Source organism: Parasteatoda tepidariorum, chromosome 5 (genome assembly GCF_043381705.1).
Source record: "Parasteatoda tepidariorum isolate YZ-2023 chromosome 5, CAS_Ptep_4.0, whole genome shotgun sequence".
Lineage (NCBI taxonomy): Eukaryota > Metazoa > Arthropoda > Arachnida > Araneae > Theridiidae > Parasteatoda > Parasteatoda tepidariorum.
Window position 1 is genome coordinate 48,103,405 of NC_092208.1, and position 15,000 is coordinate 48,118,404.

Consider the following 15,000-nt stretch of genomic DNA (forward strand, 5'->3'; position numbering starts at 1 on the left):
TTAGGCTATAATGTTATTAGAAAAAAATATTACAATTATCGATCAATTGTTTGATATTACGATACGATTAAAGGATACGATATTTGACAACAACTACATGCACTACATGTTTATATAATTTGACAACAAACACAAATCTATTTATATGTGATTGCTGTTTGGAAGATCCTAATGTTAATTAACTTTAAAACACTAACAGTGGCATTTTTGTTTTGAAAAGTGTCATGATATACATCTATACAGCTTAAAAGCTATGTCTTGTGTTAAATTATTTGTATAAATTAGCTGGGGCACTTACATGTGCTTATGTTTTGAAATAGTAACTGTGGGGTAATGAACTCTTCTCCACATGAAATGGGTAAATTTTGCACATTTTGAAAAATTCTACTATTTCAAAAAAATGTGGCGTTAGCAGTTTAAATTTAGAATTATCTTTTAGTATTTTTTTTTCTAAATAGGTCATATCGTGCATAGCATAGAAGTTCATCAAAATTAATTTTTAAAGATAATCAAATTTTGATACACTCGGCTTCTTAATAATATCTTAATATTTCTTCCTAATAATATCGTAAATGTCTGTAAATTGCATTGTTGCTTAGACTCCTAGACAGTGTTTTAGGTACTAAGTACTATTTTGATGTTTGTATATACATTATTTTTTGATAGATAAAACTGCTGGCAAGATTGTTGAAAACAATGCTCATTCTCTTACATTTTTCAAATTTTTTTTATTGATTTGTCACTTATGCGAGCTGTTGTAAAGATGCTTTATACTGTCATCTAATTTCAAAGAATTTGCTGTGTTAAATTATGGCTCATATAAAGGTTGAAGTTAAACCTATTGGGAGAGTGTACACATTTATTCTTACCATTTGATTAAAACAACTACTATGCATGATGGATATTTTATATTAATATAGAATTTTAATGTAAACTATCCAAGTAAGGAATTCAAATGGCTGCTTATAAAACTACCATCAACGTATAAGTGAGAGATATATTTCATTGTTTGTTTTGTTTCACATCATAAATGTTAAACAGGTGATATTCTCTTATAAGATCCTGATTGTGCTAATTGGGATCACTTGTAATTGCAATTCTAGTATTTGCTAAATATTTTTATTTTTAACTTGGACCAGCAAATCTGGCATCATGCAGTATACAGAGATTGGAAATGCTGTCGAAAATGAAGGAGTTTTGAGAAATAGGGTTTTAAAAGTGTGTTCCAAATTTCTTTAAATTATTCAATCTGAGCAACTCTTTGACTGCTAACTTTGCAAGCAATCTACTTCATAATTTTCATGTGATGTCATAATTCTTTTTTTTTTAGTAATAATTGTTTATCAATATTTTAAATGATTTTGTCAGAAAAGAAAACAATAACCAAAGGCGTTAAAATCTTAAATCGTAAAATTAAATTCACAATTTTCAAAAACTTAGGGTATATTCATACTGAGTTTGGTTGAACTGAACTGTAAAATGCACCAATCAGATTTTCAATTTGCAAATGTTATATTGTATGAGTTTTCATTTTGATGTAAAAGTTGCAATAATAAATATAGTAGGTGCAGCATTAAGAAATATTTTATATTAAGGTTGAATTGTTAAATAAAATTGTTTTCAAAACATTTTGATCCAACACAAAATTATATGTTTAGTATATCAAAAAGAAAAGTATGGATTCACTCCACTTTTCTTTTGACTTTATCGATTGTTTTTGTGGGGTAACTATGGATTATATTGGAGCTTGCTTTAAAAATTCTTAAGTTTATAGAATGTAGAAAACAGATATTCAAGACATTGAAAAGGGGTATAATATGAATATTTTAAAAATTTATTTATCTGGATTTGTTATTATTTATTTTTTGCATCTTGCTATGTGCAGGTACTTCAATAGAGGAGCTAAAGAGAGGAAAAGTTATAGTTCAATTTTGCTTTGCTTATTTCAATGGGGATATTTCCATATCATGATCTGTCGCGCCAACTACAATCGCCAAGGTGCCAAATAGATTTTAAACTCGCAAATTTTGAAGAAAAAAACGTATAGATGTTTGCCCGGGGGTGGGTACGAGTTATACATTTCGAGTTGGTCCCGTTTTGTGATGTTTTTTTTTAAATTTCTCGCTGGCCGCTGCACGGAAGTTGCCAAGACTAGGTAATTATTCTGCCACAGATCACGTTACGGAAATCTCCCCATTTCAATTTTGCTTTTTTAAAATTTTAAATCTCTAGTGGAAAGGAAAACTTTTAATGCTTCTTGATTTATTATGCATTAATTTAGCATTTTTTAACAGCTAGAAATAAAAGAACTCACTCATCATTGATTCTCCTACTTCTCATGAAGTTAGAAACCTAAAATTTGGACCATATGCTCTTTGTGAGATAAATAAAAAAATTAAAACAGTTTTATTTCGATATTTTGTAATTATCAGGATTATTAGCCTAATTGACAGTGATCATAAATAACCCATTTTTATCATGATGAAAGTCTCAAATTCATTCCATATGTTTTTTATAAGATAAATATAAAAACTAAGAAGTTTCATTTCAATATTTTGTGTTTAGCAGAGTAATCAGCCCAGTTGGAAGCTACGCTAAATAAAATATTTCCATTTAGAAAGAGAGTGACTCTAAAATCTATTTTTCTTAAATTTGTGTATTTAGTGAAATATATATAATTATAAGAATAAAACATTTTTTTCTATAATATTTTCAGCTATGGAAGGTTGTGAAGAGAAGGATACATATGTTTCCCAACTGAAAGACGTGTTTGATAGCTGTGATACAACAGGAAGTGGTTGTCTAGATAAGGTTGAATTACAAGTGTTATGCGAAAAACTTCATTTGCTTGAGCATGCAGAAACTCTAGAAGATCATCTTCTTGGAAATCAGTCCGAGGTAATAATTTTCTTTCTTTTGAAAAGCGTAAAAATTTTAATGTTCTGGGAATAGACATATTTTTACTTTTTTACATTAACATAAATTACTTCTGTTAATTTTTATTTGTATCGTGTTAAAAATAAAAAGCTTTTTACCTTTAATAACTTTTCAAAAATTTATTATGATTTAATGCGACAAGATTTTTATATACTAAGATAGCATCTTCATTTTTGTAAAAACCTATCTAAAATGTGTGAATTATGCTAATTTTAAGTTGCACATTCAGGCTTAGGATCTGTTTTTTTCTGAATGATCTGTATTTAAAAAAAAAACAAAAAAACAAAACAGAATTACTCTGAATATTATTTTAAATAACTGCAATTTGTAAGATATAGCCTCAATAGTGCAGTGGAATGTTTTGGCCTCTTACGATATTTGAATTTTTTTGTCTATTTCACCATAGTTTTGGAATCCAAACTTTGAAATAATAGATTAAATAAGAGTAGTTTCAGAAACAAAAATATTAATCTTTTTTAAATTAATATCCTTTAGATGCTATATAAACGTGTATGAAATTTTTGGTTTTATCATTAAAAAGACATAATATTTTTTATATGTTACAATCCAAAATTTTTTTATTATTATTCAATTAGGTAATGATGAAAAATTATTGTCTAAACGAAATTCATGTCACTGTTAAAACAGTTATATGAATTTCATGTCAGTGTTTTCTTAATAAATATTGGCAAAATTAACTTAAATTTATTCTAACTAATGGTAAGTACTAGTGACTATTACACAACATGAGCTAAAAAGCTTTTAAGTTTTTTTAAGACTTATTTGAGTGTCAATATGATAGGACTAGCTCGTTGGCTGCATGTTTTATGAACATTTTATTTTTAGTCTTAAGTTAAAAACTGCTTATTAAAAAATATTACTAATAAATATGCTCCTAAAATGTATAAGTTTATAAGAACATACTTTAGTACAGGAATTTAAACCATCTAGCTGCATTATTTACTGAAAATCTAAAAACAATGGTTTGTTTAGGGCAAAATTCGGAATGGTTGCTACTAACTTTTGGTCAGTTGTGTCTTTTTTAGCATTACTCTCTTTTTCAAAAATTGGAATTTTTAAATGTTTAATTAAAAAAAAAAACTTGATTTTTTTAATGTAAGGTGTTTGTTAAAATATGGAAAATCTTCAACAGGTTCATTTCTAAAATGAAGAAATATCTTCAGAAAAATGTGTATAAAATTAATTTTTAGAATATTTTGAAATATTTATAATAAACGCATATTTATTAGGAAAAAAATAATAATGAAATGCACATGGGGTTCATTTTCAGCTAAAACTAACAATCATTTGGCAAATTTTTTTTAACTGCCATTTGATTTACTTAGTTGCCCTGTGGCTGGTGTGACCATTAATTTTGCACTCTAATGTTTTTTTTCCTTCTGATTTCTGATTTAATTTTAGTTATTTTTAATGACATGAAATTTCTACATCATTTAATTAAATAATCCTAAAACATGAGTGGGAATATATCTGCTCATAAAACTAGATAGTCATTTATGATAAATAAAAATTTTTTGTAAATTTAAATTTTTTTTTTGTAGCAGTACTTACGAGTTGATGATTTAACTATAAATTTCAGTTAGTTAATATTCATATTCATTGCAGGTGAGCTTTGAAGATTTTAAAGAATGTTTTGTTGCTGTCTTAATGCAAACAATACCAAATGAAGACATTCCTGAAGAAAGTAAAGATGAAGATATGACTGGTACTTGTATTTTTCTTTTTCAATAAATAAAAAAAAGTTTATCTTAGCTTAGTATCAATTTAGTAAGAGATGATTTATTGCATGAAAAGCTTTAATAAGTAATGCTCTCCTGATGCTAAACAGAACCCCAAAGCTGTTTAGCAAAATGTCCACGCAGTTTTTAAAAATAATAAGGTTTCAATTTAAAGATTTTTTTTTTTTTTGGAAATGTTATGCTAGATTGATCTTGAGTGAAATTAGTCATCTATAAAGTGGAGTGCTAGCTGCTAATTTATTAAAAATGCATGGAATTGATAACTCATATACATTTGAACCTCATTCTTCTGGAAAGAAAATTTGCTTAAATTAAATATTGCATTTTTATTTATTTATTTATTTATTTTTTTATAAATTATGCAATAAATAGTTTTTAGTGTCTATAAAAATGGCTTTATATTTCTCCTATACAATTCTTACTGTGAATGTGCATAGCAATCAAGGTTGGCAAGTTTCTGCCGAGGTGGTTAAAACCACTGGTAGAAACCCATTAAAACCGGCATGGCAAAAACCCTTTTTTGCCACATTTGTGGCAGAAACTGGCAGAAATTCAGAAAATGACATAAAAGTAAGAACTGAGATTGACATATAATGGATAATTAATAGAAATACAATTAAATGTTAAACAAAGTACGATTTATTTACAAAATTATCACCATTCAAGATCAAATATTACATTGTTTGCACTCTGCAGTAATATATAACAAAAGATAAGTTTTGATGCAGTTTCTAAATCTAAAGAATTTCTCAATTTGCTATGCACGAGCGAGAATTTTGAAGATTCTCTCAAGTCTAACAAAACTCGCAGACATTGCCATCCACAAAAGATTAAAACTGTTACTGTTATAATAATTGGATTGTTGCCATGCAAATTATGTCTTGAAAAGAAAAAAAACTATTTGAAAATAGCTCTATTCAGTTACGTTAAGAGTTAAATGATAATAATTACTGAATTTCAGAATTTAATATAATAAACTAAAATCTAGTATTTATATTTATTATTACATTACTTTCTTCTTTATTTTATATAAATATTTGATATACTGCACTCTTTATATTTAATATAAACAAAATAATATATATTTACAAACAATGAATTAAAAAGTTTGTTACAGTTACATAGAGTTAAATTTTTCAGTTTACTTAAACGAAATGTCATTAAGCAATTACTAGAACTAATATAAAAGTTTTTTTTCGTTTCTGCCAGTTTTTACCGGTTAAAACCAGTTTCTGCCACTGGCATGGCAAGAACCAGTTTCTGCCGGCAAAAAGCCAACCCTGATTGCAATATGCATTTTAATTTATATCTAAAAATAGTTTTTATTTTTTATCTAATGTTAAGTTGTTTATAAGTTGCTACTTTAAAAAAAAGAAATTACTTTGGAAATTTTAAAAATTATTTACTTATAATTGAAAGAAATATCGAAACCTTTGTAGTCTTTTTGGATAGTTCACATTTTGGATATTTTTCTAAAATATTTTGAATATTTTTTTAACATCAAAAAGAAGTTTGCATTGATATATTTTTAACAAATTCAGACATTCTCTACTGAATTGGTGTTTCAGTTAAGAGTTCCCTATCCAATTAGATTTTGAAAGAATATAATTTCCAACTAGCTAGAGCACTCAAATCTCAACTGGATCACTGTGCCTGATGAAAATACTGTTTTTAATTGTTTCCTATTAGCAGAATTAATCAAAATTTTATTAACAAATAGAGCTTATCATAAGTATAAATTTGGTCCTCTTTCTAACAAAATAGAGAAGGAAATTTTCAAATGGATTACAATACAAGTTTTAATTGTCTCCTAACTGATATAGTCAGCATTTTTTTTTCTCCATACATTTGCCAAAATATTATCAACTATTAAAATTTGTGTTGCTTTCTGACTTGCTAAAATTATTAACAAAATTGAAAAAAAAAAACATTTTAAAATATCAAAATTTTTAGTACAGTACAGAACCCGTTATCCGGAAATCAAAAAACCGGAAAAAAATTTTGATGAATTTTCCCGCCATTTTTTAAAAAAAAAATTTTTTTTACTCATAAGATTTTAGGATTTTTCTTTCTTTTTTAAAAGATGTTTACCTTACCATCATTTTGGAAATAATCATTAGTGTATTACTTCATAGTATTTTCTTCTTTTTAAGATTATTTCCAAAAAAATTTATTTTTTTTAGTTGGGTTTAACAATAAAAAAAAACGGCTTTTAGTAGCGATTCAGAAAACCTGAAAAATCAGTTATCCGGAATAGCGATGGTCCCGATCGTTCCGGATAATCGGTTCCCTACTGTACAATGCTTTTCAAGTCGATGGAACTGAATAAAATAATTTAATTTTTGTTGCATTTTAAACAAAAATTAAGAGGCGCATCACAATAAACTTCTATCCCTCTCTAGAACTTGCCCTGCAGTTTTTTTACAGTCATGTACCCTATGTTTTTGTTTTTAGACCTCATAAAATTAAAATTATTTTCTACTTTTTATTCTATTGAAAAATGTTGTTTTTCTAATTCTTATACCTATTTTTGTTTTGTTAAACTTTTTTTTCCGCTTGAATTTTTAGTGTTTGAGCTATTTGTATTTTTTAATAGTTTTGAATTCATTTTGCTTCATGAAAATTTGAATTGTTTACTCTTTATTGGTCATAAAAATTACATTTCTCATTTTTTCTTTGTTTATAGATAGAGAAGTATCACCTAAATTCACATTAGGACGAAAAAAATATGGTCGCCGTTCAAGGCCGGCTTCTATTGTAGATGATGACAGTTCGGCCACATCCCCAGTTCTCAGTCCACAAACATCAGTTGATCAATCATCATCATGTGACCAAGATGGTAGAGGGCCAATGGTGAGTATTATTAACTGTCTATGAAAGATTACATATTATGTTTAGCTGTTTTCTTGCTTTTTTTTCTAATTTTTTGTCATTCTGGCTGTTGAAGTCTATTAATTTTATACTATGTTTATAAGGAATTATTTTTTACCTATTGCAGCCTGAAAGCTTACAAGGAAAGCGTCGTTTGAGTCCAGTTACTACACAACAGCCACCTGTTAAATCTGGGCGAATGTCCGATGACAAGCAAAGTACATCACAAGAAGCTTGTAGTTCACTTCAACAAACATCAGATTCTGACACAGATATGACATTGTCATTTGAAAGTAATCCTGTTCAGTATCTTCAAGATACATGGAAAAAACTTAATATAGGTCAGAGTGGTTATTTGAATGTTGAAGAGTTGGCGCTTGTTTGTGAACATATTGGGATGGATATGACTGAAGAAGTTAGTTTTTTCTCATTTTGCATTTTTTTGTGTTTACTATTTATTATTAGTATTAAAAATGCTTTCAATGCAGTGTATGTGTTACAGGTTCAAACGAAAATTTAATTTCAGAGGAATATTGAAATATTTGCATACATATGTTTATTTTCTAGAAAGTTAAATATTCAATCATGTTATATGTTTTTATTTTATTATGTAATATTGATAATTATTGTTTTTATTATTAATTTATTGTGTTGTTGTTTCGAATCCTTCACAATATAGCCTCGGCTATATCAAATCCATGAGGCCAAACGCTCTGGCAAAGTCACACACTAAAACGGAGGAGAATGTGATCCAAGGAAAATTCCAGACAATCAAGGATGTGTTTTTTATTGTCTGGGTTCAAGAATTAATTTCTTATTATTCATGTTATTATCATTGTACTTACTTCAATTTTCATGTTGAATTCTATTGTAAGTTAATTTGCTCAATGATTGTGTTATAATTTCATAAAAAGTTTTACAAAAATCTTTGTAAAAACCACATACTAAGGGATACATATATGTTATTGGGTATAATTTCTCTTCTTTAATTAAGAGAAATTATAATTATTCAATTAAGAAAGTATTCAATGAAGCATAAAGAATGATTTTCAACCAAATTTAAAAGTTTTAGATGGTTAAAATTTAAATATATTTTTAAATTTATGAAAAATTAAAAGTTCTTTTTACCTTAGAATTATTTTTGGCCACATTTTATAAATATATATTATTTCAATGTCATTATTTTTATTACATTGTTTTTTTTTTAAACCGTGTTTAATTTTTTATCAGGGCAATTTTTATTTTTTTATTACATTTTTCTAGTTGACGAGCTCCCTTCAGGCATACACGCGTCTTCATGTCACTGCTGTAGTTCTGATGGGTTAATTGTTCTAAACATTATAAATTTATTTAAAATTTAATTTAATGAATACAAATATTTATTTCAGATTAAGTTATTTTCTGTTTAATTTGAAATTAATTGCAGACCAATTACTTTTACCTTTTATTTAACAAAAAGGTTTTTTTTTTGTAAAGTAAATTTAAGATTATAATAATTTTTAGTTTTTTTGCAAAGTTAAAATGATATAACTTAAAAATATGATCATCAATTTGAACAGATTTTATATTTTTCTTAAAAAAGAGAAATTACAATTTTTCCAAATCACAATTTGATAGCTTTCTTTAATCTATGTATTTTATTTGCTTTAAATGTATTTTTTTTTATTTGTTTACAACTTTTATTGGAAATTTTATTTATTTTATCTTTGAATAGTGTGGAATTTGATGGGAAACTAAAAACAGCTTCTTTAGTTGTTCATGGATTCAACAAATACCCTCATTTTTCTCGGAATCCAACTTATTAATTTATCTACAAGTGTTTTACGCATGTAACCTTAAATGGAGTTATATTATGTTATATTTATGTAGTTTTAGCGGAGTTTTATTGAGTTGTGAATAAAAACTAAAATTTTACCAGGAGCTGCGGCAGCTCAGGGGATAGAGCCTTCAGGTCTCAATGTTGTCACTTAGGCTCAAATCCCAGTGGTGGTTGGTTAAAACGAATTCTGCTATTGACTCATACCGACCACAGTGTTGAAATAAAATGTTCTCGCTGGTAGACAGATCATGGATTAGAATCCTCTTGCTATCAGGCTAACCACGGAAAGTTTTCCATGGTTATTCTCTCCATGTAAGACCCATATAGGTTTATTCCTTGGAAAAGTCTTTCACAAAGGCTAGTTCAAGTTCGGTGGTGTACTGTAAAAAAGTCAGAAATACTGTAAAAGTCCATTTCTGCTTTCTAGAGAACTTTTTGACCAAGGAAGCATAGAATCCTCCAAGATGAATTTGCAGTGTGTTTGGATTTAAATATTTGGTATTCAACTCTGTTCAAGTTATTTCTTGTCACAATTTGTAATATTTATTATTAATAACACTTTCTAAGAAGTATATGATATACTTTGTGCTATGTAGATTAAAGCAAAAAGAAATGCAAATAAAATACAAATGAAAGTACAGAAATGGACATACTATAGTTTCGGTTCTATAAACAAGAGCTTTCCTCAGTTTATATAGCCAACTATGTCTAAACACCATTTCGTGATTGAGGGAGGTTCTTGTTTGAACCAAAACTACAATATGTTAATTTCTGATTTTTCACTTGTACTTTATTTACTTGTTTTTACTATTATAACCATTTCTTAAATATTATCTCCTCTTAGGAAATAAATTTTTAAGGTACAAATAGTTCCAATAACCCAGAGGTGTCCGATTGTCCTCTTCTGAATGACATACAATTTGCATTTGATTCTGACTCTTGTACCATTAAACTCTACATTTTTACCAAAGTGAAATGTTTTACATTTTTCAGGTCGTGGCTCAACTGTTTGAGAAACTTGATTGTGATCAAGATGGACAGATAAGCTTTGATGAGTTTTTGCAGGGACTTTTTCAACATGGTGACCCGCAGAGTTGCGATTCTCCCATCAGAAAAATTGAATCTTCGAAATCACTCTACAATGATGGATCACGAGATGACCATCAAATTACTAATACTAATATCTCTGGTATATTCTCCTGCATAGATCCCAACAATTCTGGGTATGTATTTAAGGTTACATTTATTTTTAAAAATACTAATTTGTTTCATTACATTCAAAATATTTTTATTTCATTTTATGAAATAAATATTTAGTTTTTTTAAAAAAAATGACTTGCATTGCATTCAATTAATAAACTGATTAATTTTGTGCATTTAATATTTTCATAACTTTTAATACATGAAGCAATTTTAATATAAATTTATTGTTATAATATTTTTTTTTCATTACTAATTCATACTGATTTGCATCTAAATGCATCGTAGATGAGTTTTTATTTTTGAAAATATGTCATCCCTCTTTTTCTCTTGAAAATTGCCCAGTCTAGATTTTTTGTTGTAGATTGTTATAAAAAAATTTGCCTTATAAAACTTTATTACAAAGCTGTTTACAACTGTTATGAAATGTGCAGAAGGACACTGAAAAGTACACTGAGTTTAAAAGTGATTTTATGTAAATATAAGAAACAAGCCCTTTAAAAGTCCTTGGAAATTGTAGAAATAGATTTTCATTCTGATATTAGTTCATTAAAAATTTAGATTAAAAATGATATCACCTAATTCTAATCACCTAAGTAAACTATAAAGTTTCTTTAATTTATGAATTATTTTAAATAAACAAATTAGTTATTTATTAGAAGATTCTATTATATAAACTATTTTATAAAGATATAGCTACAAAAGCTAGTGCAATTCTAAACCTTTTCCTATGACAAACTCCTGACTTAGGGAGTTTATTTTCGTAATAAAGAAAGATGTTTCACAATCCTGTGGTGTCCTGGTGATTTTTCCATTTTTATTGTTTGTTTTGCATTCTTCTTCTTTTCTATATCATTGTGTAACTTTCTAGCCCAGATATACGAGATTCTGAAATTTTGTTCTCTTTTGTGTGTTTCTTCTTAAGCGAATTTGCTCTAATTATTAACATTTTTATGCTAAGTTTTTAGATATTTTTTGTTCATGCATGATTTTAGTTCACAGTTAGCTTTCAAGTTCAATTTTTTTTCTCCAGTGTTTTGTGAAACAATGTTATGCTAGTGTCATAACTTTTACTTAAATGCTTTTCTGAAAGTTCATTAAAAATATAGTAAAATCAAGGCAACTTTAAAATATGTTTTTCCCTCTCTATCAAACTTATGTTTTGACTAACTTGTATTAATCAGCCTTATCTATGTTTAGAAATAATTTATACTTTTGTTGCACTTGTGTAATTTTTATCAATAGTTTTATCTATCAACAAAATTAAGTTTTAATTCACTAATAATCAGCCCTATCTACTCTTAGAAATAATTTATGTCTTCTATTGTATTTCTATCACTTTTCTTACATCAAAGATTATCATAAATGTGGAGGGATATATGCTAATGTCACTAGTCTTTATTTATCAAATTGATCAAGTTTTGACTCCTTTGCTCTAATCAGTCCTATCTATGTTAAGAAATAATTTATAGTTTCTGTTGCATTTATATAACTTTTTAATGTCAAAGATCATCATAAATGGTTTGGGTTCTATCTTAATAGGTTTTATCTATTAAATTAATTGAGTTTTGACTTACTTGCATTAATGAGTACTATCTCTGTTTAGAAACAATTTATGGCTTCTGTTGTCATTAATTTATAGCTTTTGTTCTTCTGTCTGTTGTCTTTTCTTATGTCAATGATTATCATAAATGGGGGTAGCATATACCTAATAATATATGCTAATATTAATAGGTTTTATTAAACCAGTTAAGTTTTGACTCGCTTTTATTAATCAGCCCTATCTATGTTTAGAAACTAATTTATGACTTCTGTTGCCTTTGTATAACTTTTCATTTGTCCAAGATATGGTATGGGTATATAGAAATGGGTTGGGATATATGCTAATATTAAAAGGTTTTATTTATCAAACTATTAATGTTTTTACTCACTTGTAGTAATCAGCCTTATCTATCTGTAGAAATACTTTTTGGCTTTTGTTGCATTGGTATAGCTTTTCTTATGTTAGAGTTTATCATAAATGGGTTAGGATGTGTGCTAGAATTGAAACTTAAAATGTAAAAATTTTCAAATACTTTTAAATTTTTACAAAATGTAATGTAAAATTTTCTTATATAAAATTAAAAGTGGTTTTTTGTACATTTCAATTTAAAAAAAAAGGTTTATTTCCGGAAATCTAACTTTATAACTGTTTAAAATGTTAAAATAAACATTTATATACCTCCATTATTGCTAGTATTAGATTAATATAATAATATTTTCATTCTATTTTTTTCTTTTCATTTTCTTAGTTTATGTTTGCATGGTTGCCTAACTGTTTTTATTTCTTGGGACGTTTTTCCGAAACTTTAAAAGTGGTAGGGAAATAATTAAAAGCTTAATAAAATAATTAATGCAGGTTTCTGATTTTAATTCAACATCAATAATAACAAGTAATTATTTTTTAATATGACTATCAAAATATTTTATTCATAAATTAATTAATACTGATTTCTCTTTAATATTATTAATAGCAAAAGCAAGAAATAACTTTTAATATGGTTATCGCAATATTACCCATTTGTTGGAAAACATAAATTTCTTCCACTATTTATTGAAACATATCAAGATTAAGTTTTAACTCTTTGATATTTTTAAAATGCTGAACTTTAACTACCAGTGTCAAATTGCTTTAACTTTTTTTGTCCTTTAATTATTGCTTTCTGTTTTAGATAGTTCTTTAGATATGTTTAATCTTATTTAAAAAAATTTGTAGTTTGACTTAAAATAAATCTGTACCTTTCATTCTGGTGTTTTCACTTTGAGGTGCTTTGTCTTTTAGCAGCAGTTTGGTTAAATTTTTGCTATTAAAGTTCTAATCTTTTTTTTATTTTACTAAGTTCTCCTTAGATAACATATTTTTTCATAGTCCAATTTTTAATATATCTTATTTATGTATTAAAAAAAATCAGTTTCCATTACATATATGTTAGTAATTTTTTAGCAGATTAGCTGTGTAAACATTTCACTCCAATTTTTAAAATCGGTTATGTCTATGTTGTTATGTATAAATCATAGGAGAAGATCAAAGAAAAGATATGTAATACGCTTAATTTAGATTGTAGCTCGTTTCTAATTGCAAAATACTTTGGTTCTTAGATTTAAATAATTGCTAATTGTCTTTTTCACTGATTATCTGACCTACATAATTCCTATGTATTTCTTATTTGATAGTCACTGTTAATATGTTAACAAAATTATGTAATTCAGGTAATGTTTCATAAATTTCAAGGTAGATTTTAACGTCTTTAAAATAGAGGTATAATTTTTTACACTGCAAGATCACATTAAAATTTTATAAAACTTAGCAGTTCCCACATATGTAGAGAATTAAAAATAAAACAAAAATCATAAACCTTAGATATTACTGGTTATATTTAGTTTTAAAAGAGTTTTTTTATAAAACATACAAAGTTACATGATAGTTCAATTATTTATAAAATGTATTTATTTAAAAATATTGCTTGAAACAGATGGAATATTTGTACAAACAATATGTTCTACCAAAATATTTTATATATATTTTACTTTATGGTTGGATTTTCACATACTGAGATGAATCTTAATGCTTCAAGAAGTCTACTTAGGGTATGCTGATTAATTAATTTTAATTAATTAATAAGTAGAGTCTTGATGGCTCAGCTAAAGGCTGTGAGCTGTCAATGAGGTAGCTGGGGTTTGATCATCAGTAGTGACTTGAAGACCGACCAGTTTCAGTTTGATGAGTACCACATTGTTTGTAAAGTAAAGGCTATTTGTGTCGACCATATTGCTGCAATCAAGCACATAATAAAATTGTGGAGCCTTGACCTCCACAATTTAATGGCCATGGCCAACAATTTGCTGTTTTGGGATTTTTTAATTGAATTATAAACCTCGACACAAGACGTACTTTAACTAAATAAGCGTATCTTTATTTCAGGATATTCATATTCCTAGCATTTAAGATATGGGGATAATCATAATATTGAAATTTTGGTTTTACTAGTTTAGCCAAAAAAGTTTAGAATGTTTGGCATCTAAATATTATTTAATTTTAATCACAATTAGTTTTTAAAATATGGCAAATTACTATTATCTTTCATGTTTTGAATTTGTTAATGAGAAAACAAAAGGCATTGCAGAGAAAATGCATCTTTGCAACTACTTGTAAATGAGTAAATTAATCAACATGCTTTTAGTAACACTTTATACCATAAAGACTGCCTCTTAGTACTTAGCCAAAGGTTATTCTGGATGCTTTTTCTGTATAGGATGTATAACTTGATTACAAAATTGAAAAAAATAAAAATATAAAGAAATAAAATGAAAATATGGTGTCCATAAATAGTTCTAGAATAGTCAAATTTTAGATTTCAGTATTGAAAAATTAAA

At 26.8% G+C, this 15,000-nt stretch overlaps 1 protein-coding gene across 1 annotated transcript in view; it reads left to right on the forward strand.

Annotated features, from left to right (window-relative positions):
* Positions 1-68: 68 nt before the first annotated feature.
* LOC107446915 (ninein-like protein) overlaps positions 69-15,000 on the forward strand; it is a gene marked incomplete in the record, with an annotated part of 77,485 nt that continues 62,553 nt past the window's right edge. Inside the window, 6 exon segments of the mRNA XM_043039204.2 lie at positions 69-358; positions 2,717-2,898; positions 4,564-4,663; positions 7,384-7,550; positions 7,696-7,983; positions 10,381-10,610. Of these exon segments, the coding sequence (XP_042895138.1) occupies positions 334-358; positions 2,717-2,898; positions 4,564-4,663; positions 7,384-7,550; positions 7,696-7,983; positions 10,381-10,610 (992 nt within the window).